The sequence below is a fragment of the Scomber scombrus genome, chromosome 23 (assembly GCF_963691925.1).
Source record: "Scomber scombrus chromosome 23, fScoSco1.1, whole genome shotgun sequence".
In the NCBI taxonomy this organism is placed as follows: Eukaryota; Metazoa; Chordata; class Actinopteri; order Scombriformes; family Scombridae; genus Scomber; species Scomber scombrus.
In genome coordinates, this window is record NC_084992.1 from 18,905,329 (window position 1) to 18,918,155 (window position 12,827).

The following is a 12,827-nucleotide window of genomic DNA, read 5'->3' on the forward strand; positions in this document are numbered from 1 at the left end:
TAACGACAAAAATACAGTCATTTAGCATTTAATAATTCAGGCATTGTTTGTGAAGTCTTATCTATGATAATTTTCTGATTCTTATTTGTAGAACCTGGACCTTGATGACCTGGATCTTTGAAGACACAAGAAGCAACTGCAGCAATAGCTCAGAGTGAAGCTGACTTTTTTTCTATTAATGTGCATATTTGATTTAGTGCAGTTGTTGGGTGGGAAAAGGTATCTCTTTGCAATAAAGAGCTTACATTCATACCATTTTTTGTTGGTGCTCTGTATTAATTCTTACAGACTTTTTTTCTTTTTCTCTCATCTTAAATCTTTCATATTTATATTTTGAAGAATCTGATTGGTGTTTGACTATCCAGATTACATTTGCAGATTACATTTAACCAATATTTTTGAAAAATAAAGTTCACATTGCAGAGGCAGCTGTGTATAACAGACAATGTAAGAATCACCCACATTCACTAACAGATGAATACAGGTGCTTTGACCACAGATGTTCAAATGCTTTTCTTTTTGATAAAAATCACTAAATGGCAGCAGAGCGGCTTTCCTCCAAAAACAGACATGGCTCTGACACTCATTTTCCACAAAATCACCAACAACTCACTTTGTGCTGCATATTTTCGTGTCTCCTCCCATCAGTTACCCATGCATGCAGTTGCACCACACAATACCACACAGACGTCATGTTGCCCCTTACCTGTGAAGCCGAGGAGGAAGAAGACCACCAGTTTAAGATCATGTTCATTCATTTGTTGCTAATTTGTTTGTTTTTGAGAATATTTTATTTTTTAATTACAACTTTCGTTTAGTTTAAAATCGTTTTGTTCAATCATGGAGTAAGAAGTAAACTAAGCTCGGTTTTTAGTGGAAGGCTCATTCAGTGGGGGAAATGTAATCCATTATTACTGCCATTTGTTAATTCAGATAAATATTGTGACTGACCATTATGACATGTATTTTTTAAATATGTTGGTGTAATACTTTTATTTGTAATTTTTACATGTGTGTGTATGTCTGTGTGTGTGTGTAACAGGCAGACTATACGCGCATTTTACATCCACCTATTAAAATCTTGACAAAGCGCTGTTAAAATAACAGTGAAATTCTGCTCCACTGACCTCAGAGCAGGTTTCTATTGGTCAATAGCGCAATTTCCACTGCCTCAAAATAGCAGTGTGCCAACAATGTGCCTGACCATACTTCATTATGAGATCAACATGCTCATGGGCGCTCAAATGAGCGCAGGTGCGCTTGCTGGTGTCAGTAACTAGGTTAAAAGATTATGACACTGAAACAATCAAGATGAACAAAACGATTTGGGTTAGTAAGACTTACAATCCCCATCAAGGCACACTACTGGTCACCTGTCTGGTGCCAGTATACACTGACACAGACTACATAGAAGGGAGCCCTTGACAGACTGAAACTGATGCCTTTTTGGCAGGATACAGCTCGATTTCAGTATTGTTCTGCATATCAAAATGAGGAAGACGGGGGGTTTTGCTGAATCTACAATAACAATACCTTGGTATTAGACCACAAGACTGGATAAATGCCAGGCAAACTTTGTGGCCAGGAAATTGAAATTCCCTTATCACATTTGTACAGATCAGTAATTTTTCAGAATGAGTTGAAGTGGCTAGTAACTCTATAACCACATGCTGGGAAAAAAGTTATATAACCACCAATGAGCACTGTAGAGAAGACTGAACATGAGGTATTTCAGAGTTCTCATGAGCACAATGAAGAACTTGTATTTTGATAACAGCTTTTCTTCTCTGCAGCTTCAGTAAGTACTGCCATTGAAATTACGTCTTAGGTGTAAGGATTTAGGTCCCTGCTGCTTTATCAGCTGAGGAGTAAATCTGTTCTTGTCTCTGTATGTTTCAGGCTGGATTTCTGTTTCGGTTTCAGAGTCTCAGATTGTTAAAGTTCAGCCTGATAAAGAAGTCACACTGCAGTGCAACTCATATCCAAATCTGAATCTGTGAATTTCTGGTACAGACTTGTCAACAAAACCAATATCGTCTACTTCTGTTATGACCAGCTAAGAGCAAAGTTACTTTCTGCGATGGCTTTCAAAGTGAACAATTTGAAATGAGTACCAACAACTCTACTGTTTTTCTCAAAATCAAACAAGTGTTTACCTGACTCTGGACTGTATTTCTGTTGATTTTACATGATGGACGTCTATTTTTTCAGTGAGATACACTGTTACAGGTAAGATTATGAAGTCTTATCTCCAGTTTAGCTCCCAATGGTTATATCATTTTGTATATTTTGAATATATTTAGGATTTAAGATTCTTCTTTCATTAAAAGGCAATGATGAATCTGGTGATGAGGTGGACAACAAGTCTCATGGTAAGTTTTCTTTCATTGTGTAGATTGTTGGTCAGAGCTCAAGTAACCAAAGATAAAGTTTAGTCTAACTTCATTATTTTCTTGTAGAAGATTGTGATGGAATGACAAAGCTGACAAGTGTGATCCTGGTTGGTCTGACTGCTGTTGTTGTAACGATCATCGATGGTCTGCTGCTTAAAATCAGGAAACTTAAGACAGGTACTTTATGAGAACTACAGGAAGAAGAGAGTTGGAGCCAAATGTTGTTTTATGCTAGGCCTGTGACAATCATTGTTATCAACTTATTGTACAATAACGTAATCATCAACATCATCATGTCTATATACGGACTTATCATATGATACATGGACATGACCTTGATAATTTTTTTACCTCAATATTGCCACACTTCACCTCTAAGCAGCTTTTCATTTCACATTCATGTTGCCTCCATTCCTCACTGTATATGTCCTGTGTGGAGACTGCAAAAGCGAGAGGCCCCGTTTAAATGGAATTAAAAGGTAAATAACTCTGTCCCGACCCATAAAGGCAGTCTGTGTTTTTATGGAAGTGTAACCCACTCTCCAACCCCACTCCCCACCCCCCTTACATTATTATACTATTATATTATCATTATGTCAGTGGTATAAAATGATCTTCAAATGACAACAATATCATTTATCACGATTATTTCTGAGACACTAAATCATCAATCAATCAACACAAGTAGTTATCATGACAGGCCTAGTGTATGCACCTGATAGACCTAAGACCATTACCATTGACTCTTTTACTTAAATAAATATGATTCATGTTTGAAAGAGGAGGGGCCAGTGAAGTGGGATTTTACAGTGAGAGTTCTCATGAGGTCTGTTAAGTCAAAATTGAAAAAGTCAGAAAGAACACAGTAATTATAATTCTATAATGTTAATGAAATGTTTACAGTAGCCTGTGTATTTGTCTATATAGACCATTTTAAGAACATATATTGCACCATTACAGTGACTGGGTGTTTTAACCATGATAATACCATGCATGTGTTTAATAAAATACTGAATGTCTGAATGAATAACAAAATCTATCACCTGCTCATCATTGTACTTGGAGCTATGGAGACAAACAACACCCTCTGTGTTACTGTGCTAGAAGTAAAGTACCTCAAACTTGAGCCTTAAACTCACACCACTACTTTATCTTCATGTGGTACATCAGCATCTTCCACACATCCAAAATAGATGTCAAAAGCAGTGTGACCCTCTGCCTCAGACTCAGACAGTAAAACTTCATAATCTGTATACAACTCATGTAAGCCCGGGCCTGACCACACACTGTAAAGCAACTGAATGTCACAGAAACACTTCTATTTAACAGGTTTGAAAAGACAACAGATTATGAATGAACATGTTCTTCTCATTAAAAGTTCAACCACTGTGCCATTTACAGATGAACTGTTTCAGCTCCCAACACGTACAGTCAGGTTTGTCCATTGAATTGTGAGTCACATATTGAGCCGCTGGAGATAAAGTACTGAACAGTCTAACTCATCATATCTCCTGTAGAAAGTCCTCATGGAAAAACAAGCCCTAGTTTGATCCTGGGTGTTGTGACTGTGTATATCATTATGGTTGTCACTGATAAGGTGCAACAAAAGTTGTCTTATACTTTCTTTTATTTATTATTATTGTCTCAATATAATGCAAAAATACAAAAACTTCCTGTTTGGCAATGTTTCTAAATAAAAAAAATAAAAATAAAAAAAGGTAATGATTCTTTTTTTCAGTTAATAATGAACAATCTCCACAACAGAGTGAGGGAATCCAATGTTAATGGGGAGGAGGATTAATCTTAAACTAAAGTGAATTTAGATTATTTTAAGTTTTGTGGTTAAAAAGTTGCTGGAATCACTTTGAGCCATTTATCAGTGACTGTGTATACTTAGATTTTCAGAATCAATAAGAAGTAGAAAGCCAGCTTAGTTCATTCATTCACAAGACAACTCATGTTTTTTATGCTGCAGCAGATAGACACATGAAGCTTATTTAAATACAGCTCATGGTGGAGATTGAGTTAGCACTATTTTTCAAAAAAGAAAATTGACATTCTTAAAAAAAACATGCAACTGTTTTGCTGGTGCTGCAGTTAAATCTGTTGTTTGTGTCCCTACAACCCAGCTCAGAGTCAAAGTTTGAATTTATAATTTTGTATTAAAAATATTATACCTGCTCTATGGTGTTTGAAGTAGGAGACGACAATAAGCAAATGCATGACTGTCCAGATGTCCTTACTGTGAGAGTTAGATGGATGTGTGAGTGAGCTACAAGTCACTTGTGAACACACCTGAGGTGAACATCATGAGTCTGTTGAGTTAAAGCTTTGCAAGAATAAAATCTGAAATAAAGTGATAAATATAAAGAAATAATACTGACTAACTGACAAATGGAGAAGCCTTTGAAAAAAAGAATAACTTTTTTTAAACCTGTAGTGTGGTCCAAACGGTTGAACACAATGCTGGTTAAGGCGATCACACCAGATAAATCTCTTTCTATTTCACAGTAAAGAGTTTTTAAATCTCATGTCCGGCACGACATTCCCATGCTGGAAGTTTAGACTTTAATCGCGTGGCTCTTCTAGACTTTCCAAATTCTTTAGGACAGAACAGATCAAATTCTAAAAAAACATTGTATTCATATAACAGTGAAGAGGTATGTGAATTAGTAGGGGCTGCGTTTATGGGTTAATGCAGAGTGAACACACCAACTTCTGTTTTTTACAAAAGGCAAAAACCAGTGATGTTGGTCACTAAATTCTACTTTCATCTTGTTATTCAAATAAAGTTAGAATAATAAGATGTTTTCAAATTAATTAATTAATGCTGTTATCTTTAAATCAAAAACTGCATACTCTCACATACATTTCTCTGCTGACAGTAATCTTCATCAAGATCATTTATCTTAACTGCCAGTTATGTTTCATTTTTGCATTTCAGTGGAATAAAGGCACCAATGAATAGAGCAAGACACTGATATATTTTCTATTCACTCTACTGAGAGTTGAATTCAGACTAGAGAACTGATAGTGAAATTCCCAAAGATTCCCACTCCTACAACATGAGTTTGTATTAAGATAAAAATGACAGACAGCACTGTCTGTATCATTGAGGTGTATATCTGTATCATTGATGAGGTCTCTGATGAGCCAGTGGAAGCTCAGCCTTTAGCTCTCTGTATCACAACCACACAGAGAAAAGCCTTGATGTTCTCAACAGTGGAAACTCACGATATAGTGAAGACAGCCTCAAAACTCTGCAACAAGCTGCTTGAGAAAATCAGATGAAGGTTTCAGACTTCTTTTAAATCTCTTAGATGTTTCTAAGTGTAGAAACTCCCCATACAGTAAAGACATTGTTGGTATCAGTGTGCATCCTGTTAGTGGTTAACCACTCTGAAACTGTGTCACTGTTCACCTCTTCACTTCATCAGTTCAAATATATCTACTCATTATTCACTCAATCATCTATTAATCACTCCCACGAACTCACATCACCACATTTTTGTGAGAAGATATGTGTAGCATGATGACACTTAGCCTCAAATCAAAGCATTCACTTGGCTCCAGTCTGATCCATCTCCACAGTGAATGATTTAAACCCACTAATAAGCCTTGCAGACATGAATCCAATAATAATCACTGCACAGGTAAGATTTAAACTTTTTTTACTGCCATAACATATGTTGATAACTTCAATCACAGCTGTCAATCATGACGTCACATTAATAGAGCATCGGTGTCTAAATAACGTAGTAATAATACCATGACACCCAAACCCAAAACAATCATTTATCAGCTTCTATAGAGTGTGCATTATAATGATGTATATAATCAATATAAATAAATAAAATAATACCAATTTGCACTTTGTGAAGCTACTGTAGCAGTTTGCTACATTTTCTACTTTCTGAGGTTCTGGGGAACAAAGGGTACAACTATTTATTTTATTAGATGAGAATTGAAGATTTGAGTTATACTGGTTTAGATGTACTGAGATTTAGAGATTTGTGTCAATATGAGCAGTAAAAAGTCAAAAGTAGAGTATCTAACTTTTCCGTTTGAGCTCGCGGAAGAACAAAACAACACGTGGCCTCTTCACGTGAGACCACGCTGACTGGAGCACAGTTCAGTGACAGACGTTGCAGTGGTACAGTCCTACCGTAAGCACAAACATGAACTTCACCTCGCTAACAACTTTACTCTGTAAGTATATCTGCCACATTCTTAACTCAATATAAAATGACTAATTAATAACATCATGTGTATTGTTTGCTTAGCCTATGAATAACTGACTTATTTGTTTCAGGTTGTCTCGCTGTCTCTGTTTCTGAGTTTTACACTGTGGAGGTTCAGCCTGCTCAACAAGTCACACTGCACTGCTCCAACTTTTCCAGTCTTCCCACTCACATATACTGGTTCAAACTGGCTGACAGATCCAACTCCAGCTGCATCTCCTCTATGATCACCCCTGATGCCAATGCTTCATTATGTGATGGATTTCAAAATGGCAAATTTAATATGACGTCCAACACCACCACCCTCTTTCTCAACATTACACAAGTGGATTTATCTGACTCTGGACTGTATTTCTGTGGATTTAAAATAGAAGGGAATCCAGTTATTGTCAGTGCAACATATTTAAAGGTTCAAGGTAAGACTCTTTTCTGTCTTTTCATTGAATATAAACCGATTTGTGTCAAAATAAAGACAGTAGAGGTAAAACACTGAACAAAATGTTTGATTCAATCATCTCTCTTGTAGAAGTGTTTGATGGAATAAGGACAAAGTTGATTGTGATCCTGGTTGGTGTGACTGTTTTCCTCATGATAGTCATCATGGGTCTGCTTGTCAAAATAAGGAAACTTCATACAGGTACTTGTACTTTGAATATAGTTAAGTTTACAAAAGCAACATGTTGTCTTTGCCTATGTGTTAATTTAAAAATTGAATTAACTTAAAACAACTGACGATCAGTTTTACTCTTTCCGTCATTCAGCTCAAAATAAGGGACATAATCCACAACACAATGAGGTGATCAAAGTCTATTTTCTACGCTGTCTGCTTCATTTATCACCTCATGCTTTTATTTTGCTATGTGAGATGAGTGACTGAATATGTTTATTTACAGAATCTGGGCACTGATGACCTGAACTACGCAGCGCTGAGTTTTCATCCAAAAGCTAAAACTAGAAGAAAGCCTGCATCAGACAGAGAGCTGGAGACGAATGTGATTTACGCTGCCACCAGATAGACTCAGGAAAATACTGGAACTGCAACTCAGAATGAAACTGATGCTTTATCAAATCCATGTCCTGTTGAGTTACCATCACTGTCAATAAATTCACTTTTCTATTAAAGATTCTATAATCATGTAAAGTTGTGCACTTTATTTATTTATTTTGTGCATCTTAGATCTCAGTCTGATATTATTGTGTTTTATGGAAGAGGAAACATTAAGAACACTGATGACAGTTACAGTAAATGAAGGTGTGCAGCAGTGAGTGATGTTCACATCACTTGTTTGCCAGGAAGACACAGCACAGTGTGGTCTGAACACAACCCAGGTGAATATCATGAGGCTGTTGCAGCAAGTCACAACTCCACACAACACACAATTCACAAAACTGAAACTCAAGTTTTGCACCTTGGAAATATTTAGTGGAATGCAAAGTGACAGTACAACGCAGAAAAAGTAAATAATTCGGGGGGGGGGGTTACCACAGTCAGGGATATGTCAGTGACTAGCAACAACAATGATTCTGAAACATTATTATTTTTTGTGCAGTGTCAGATTTAAAAAAAATAAAACTCCTGGGATCATTTGGGACAAAAATGTCCCCATTGAAACCCATTGTAACTGCATTTTTTGACAGACCCTGCCAAAAAATTACTCTTTCATGCTGTATAATGCTGATTTTATCATTTAATTTTATTTTACCTATGGGAGAATTGCCCAGTCCTGCTCGCCCTGTATTATAAAGGACAGCAGACCAGTGAAAAATGTGGTTGCATCCAAAATGACCTGGATGTGTTGGTATGGGTCTCAGAGTGTGTAATTTATGTGTGTATTGAAAAATAAAATATATAAATGCAGACCTGTAAGACATTATAAATTCTCTATTTGTATGTGCACGTGCACATATTTGCGTACCCACACTCACTCACATTAATTTTTCAATACACATGTTCACACGCACTATGACACACATCCAGGTCATTTTGGATGCACTCACATTTTTCATTAATCTGCTGTGCTTCATAATACAGGACAAGCAGGACTGGGGAACACTGCATTGTATTCTCCCATAGGCAAAATACAGTTAAATGATGTTATCTGGTTAAAAAACAAAAAAAACCTAAAATTTTAAAGCCCTGGCTCTAAGCTAATTTATATATTACCTGCAGCTCCCTGGTGGCTTATGTCCACATCATAATTGCACACTGTGCAAAATGCATGATATGGGACTTTAGAGGGTTGGAAGCATGGCCACTGTTCTTGATATTTCATCATAAACTTCTGGGGGACACGGACCCTCTTCTTTTTGGCAGGTCTGTTGCCCTGTCCCTCCCTGTCTTTTTCTTCCTCATCGGACATGATAGTGGCAGAGTGGTAAAGTTGCTGCAAAAGATTTGTTGACTACATGTTTAAACTGTATAATCACATTCCTCCTTATATACAGGCCTACTCTATCTACAATGGATATAAAGGCTAAAATACACACATGCACGTGCGCGAGACAGGGAGGAGGGGGAGTGGGGATGTCACACTATAGGTTCGGCAGACTCGTTATTCTCCGCTACTCTTCAATAATTGGTTGAAACTGCTTCACCACGCTGCTGCATCGTGCTGTCAGACATGAGTACTGCACATGCACATTTCCCACAGAAGAACTCACATGTCCGCAGCTTTTTACGTAGTATGGAGAGGCGAGTCGTACCAGCGTATTTAGATGTCAAATTGCATACCTGCTACGCAAAATGCGTACAGGTTGGCAGGTCTGCAACTGGTTTGGAAGCCAATCCTGCTCCACTATTCAACTTATACAAGTGTGATGTGGAAACTTGAAGCCTCCAGTGCACAAACACACAGAAGAAGGCCTGCATCAGACAGAGAGCTGGAGACAAATGTGATTTATGCTGCCACCAGATAGACTCAGGAAAATACTGGAACTGCAACTCAGAATGAAACTGATGCTTTATCAAATCCATGTCCTGTTGAGTTACCATCACCATCAATAAATTCACTTTTCTATTAAAGATTCTATAATCATGTAAAGTTGTGCACTTTATTTATTTATTTTGTGCATCTTAGATCTCACTCTGATATATAGTGGAATGCAAAGTGACAGTACAATGCAGACAACAGCTATTCAGTCTATAGCTCTGATGTGTCTGCTTACATATGTTTAATATGTCAATAATCAGTTTATTTATGGTCTCGCTGGTCTGTTCTTACACTTGTTGCTGTGGTAACAAACAGTACTGTGTGTATCAGCCTAAAGAGGAGTCTCAACCACAGGAAGAAAGGCCTGAAGCTCTCTAACTCTCACAATGTAAACTAAAGCCACAAAACAACATGAAGACACTGAGCTGAAGCAAACAACACAGATGTTACATTTATGTTCCTCGTACTGAGTCAATCTGGCCCTCTGAAACAGGCTTCTAATGTTGATCACTCAGTTGGTTTTAGTAGAGAACAGAAAGAAAGGACTACGTTTTTCTTTCTGTTTTCCACTCAAAAATGTCTTTCTTAACTGTTCCTACAGTTTCACGATGATTTTAAGAGGCGGGCCTATGAGCAGGATTTGTGACATCACATCTGGTTTGGAAGCCAATCCTGCTCCAATATTCAATATATACAAGTGTGATGTGGAAACTTTAAGCCTCCAGTGCACAAACACTTACAGTGAACTTTATAGTGAAGTAGGAGACATCAGTATGTGTGTCCCGCAACTTCTGAAATGAAATATATTTGCATATTCATAGATTGATACATTTTTAATGAGGGAGAAGGAGTTGATGTTATTTTAAAGGATTTTAACATAATTATACTTTTATTGTGGATAAAAACATTTGTGAAACAATTTTTTATTCAAAGTAGAGTATTTTAGATACATCTTAAAACAGGTCTGGAGGGGATTTGTCTTCTTGCTGTCTTGTTTTAATACATTTAAAGAATGACGAACATCGTTACAAAAAGGAAAAAGCTGATCATTCTGACACTCATGATTTTAAACTCTGTACAGTCAGCAGTAGTCATGATCTTTGCCCCTCTCGTTTAGGCCTTGAACATTTAAGGCTTCTATAGACTACAAATTCCCTTAATCAGCTCAGCTAGGTGAATGTATGCAGGGCTGTACAGTGGGACAGTTCTGATCTTCTGTGTAAACAGAACTATGTATACAAACAATGCAGAGTTGATTGTTTACAACTAACAGAAAAGGTGAGCTTTTGTTTTGCAGACAGTGTTGATTGATGGTTTTAATGGTTATAATGAAACCTACTGTTCAAAAATGTTGTTGCGTCAACAAAACATTTCAAAAACATTCATAGAAATAATTGTGGCTGTTTCATTCTCCTGTTTTAGATCAAATGAGATCATAATATAATATGATTATGTTTTCTCTATGAACAAATAGTGTCAAACCTAAAAATAACTCTGCTCTCTGAAACATTCATGAAGGATAAATCAGCCATTTGTTGATGATTAATAAGACATAAAAATACAAAATAAAGCTTTGGATCTAAACTTGTTATAGGGACAAATTATAAAGGGATAGTTGAACTGCATAAAAAAGGACCTGCTCCATACTATGAAAGGTCAAGATATGAACGGTACATAAAGGTTAACATCCACCTGGGTGTGCTACCAAACCTTTTTGTTCTACTGAAATCTTTAGCTCTCTAACAACAGTGCTACCACATAATGAAGACAGTGTACAGCCCTGAACCGTCCTGTTTCGCTGGCAGCACCCAGTTTTCTTTGAAATATCTAAGTTGTCGGCACCCGGAAGAACAAAACAACACGTGGCCTCTTCACGTGAGACCACGCTGACTGGAGCACAGTTCAGTGACAGACGTTGCAGTGGTACAGTCCTACCGTAAGCACAAACATGAACTTCACCTCGCTAACAACTTTACTCTGTAAGTATATCTGCCACATTCTTAACTCAATATAAAATGACTAATTGATAACATCATGTGTATTGTTTGCTTAGCCTATGAATAACTGACTTATTTGTTTCAGGTTGTCTCGCTGTCTCTGTTTCTGAGTTTTACACTGTGGAGGTTCAGCCTGCTCAACAAGTCACACTGCACTGCTCCAACTTTTCCAGTCTTCCCACTCACATATACTGGTTCAAACTGGCTGACAGATCCAACTCCAGCTGCATCTCCTCTATGATGAGCTCTGAGACAGATGCCTCATTATATGATGGATTTCAAAATGGCAAATATAATATGACGTCCAACACCACCACCCTCTTTCTCAACATTACACAAGTGGATTTATCTGACTCTGGACTGTATTTCTGTGGATTTAAAACAGGTGGATACCCAGTTATTATCAGTGCAACATATTTAAAGGTTCAAGGTAAGACTCTGTTCTATCTTTTCATTGAATATAAATAGATCTGTGTCGACTTAACAGTTAAAACTGTAAAAAAAAAAAAAAAAAAAACTTTGATTCAATCATCTCTCTTGTAGAAGTGTTTGATGGAATAAGGACAAAGTTGACTGTGATCCTGGTTGGTGTGACTGTTTTCCTCATGTTAGTCATCATGGGTCTGCTTGTCAAAATAAGGAAACTTCATACAGGTACTTGTACTTTGAATATAGTTAAGTTTACAAAAGCAACATGTTGTCTTTGCCTATGTGTTAATTTAAAAATTGTATTAACTTAAAACAACTGACGATCAGTTTTACTCTTTCCGTCATTCAGCTCAAAATAAGGGACATAATCCACAACACAATGAGGTGATCAAAGTCTATTTTCTACGCTGTCTGCTTCATTTATCACCTCATGCTTTTATTTTGCTATGTGAGATGAGTGACTGAATGTTTATTTACAGAATATGGGCACTGATGACCTGAATTACGCAGCGCTGAGTTTCCATCCAAAAGCTAAAACTAGAAGAAGGCCTGCATCAGACAGAGAGCTGGAGACGAATGTGATTCATGCTGCCACCAGATAGACTCAGGAAACAACTGGAACTGCAACTCAGAGTGAAACTGATGCTTTATCAAATCCATGTCCTGTGGAGTTACCATCACTGTCAAAAAATTCACTTTCCTAATAAAGATTCTATAACCATGTAAAGTTGTGCACTTTCGTATTTATGTTGTGTGTCTACAGGCAGAGCAGCGCCTTTTACTGCTCAAATACACCAGAGCAACAGCAAGAGTGACATGTCTCTCTCCGTGGTGCAA

At 37.1% G+C, this 12,827-nt stretch overlaps 2 protein-coding genes across 2 annotated transcripts; both read left to right on the forward strand.

Annotated features, from left to right (window-relative positions):
* Positions 1-6,571: 6,571 nt before the first annotated feature.
* On the forward strand, positions 6,572-7,650 carry LOC134005583 (uncharacterized). Its single transcript, XM_062444504.1, has 5 exons — positions 6,572-6,602; positions 6,706-7,050; positions 7,161-7,271; positions 7,396-7,430; positions 7,528-7,650. The coding sequence occupies exons 1-5, from the start codon at positions 6,572-6,574 to the stop codon at positions 7,648-7,650; spliced, it is 645 nt and encodes a 214-aa protein (XP_062300488.1).
* A 3,862-nt stretch (positions 7,651-11,512) lies between these two features.
* On the forward strand, positions 11,513-12,592 carry LOC134005584 (uncharacterized). The gene is made up of 5 exons (XM_062444506.1): positions 11,513-11,543; positions 11,647-11,991; positions 12,105-12,215; positions 12,340-12,374; positions 12,470-12,592. The coding sequence occupies exons 1-5, from the start codon at positions 11,513-11,515 to the stop codon at positions 12,590-12,592; spliced, it is 645 nt and encodes a 214-aa protein (XP_062300490.1).
* Positions 12,593-12,827: the final 235 nt, after the last annotated feature.

Coding starts and splice junctions, on each gene's coding strand:
- LOC134005583 (XM_062444504.1), top strand. CDS start 6,572: ATGAACTTCACCTCGCTAACAACTTTACTCT. Junction 7,051..7,160: donor AACATATTTAAAGGTTCAAG/GTAAGACTCTTT, acceptor TCTCTCTTGTAG/AAGTGTTTGATGGAATAAGG. Junction 7,431..7,527: donor ATAATCCACAACACAATGAG/GTGATCAAAGTC, acceptor GTTTATTTACAG/AATCTGGGCACTGATGACCT.
- LOC134005584 (XM_062444506.1), top strand. CDS start 11,513: ATGAACTTCACCTCGCTAACAACTTTACTCT. Junction 11,544..11,646: donor CTCGCTAACAACTTTACTCT/GTAAGTATATCT, acceptor TATTTGTTTCAG/GTTGTCTCGCTGTCTCTGTT. Junction 12,216..12,339: donor AATAAGGAAACTTCATACAG/GTACTTGTACTT, acceptor TCCGTCATTCAG/CTCAAAATAAGGGACATAAT.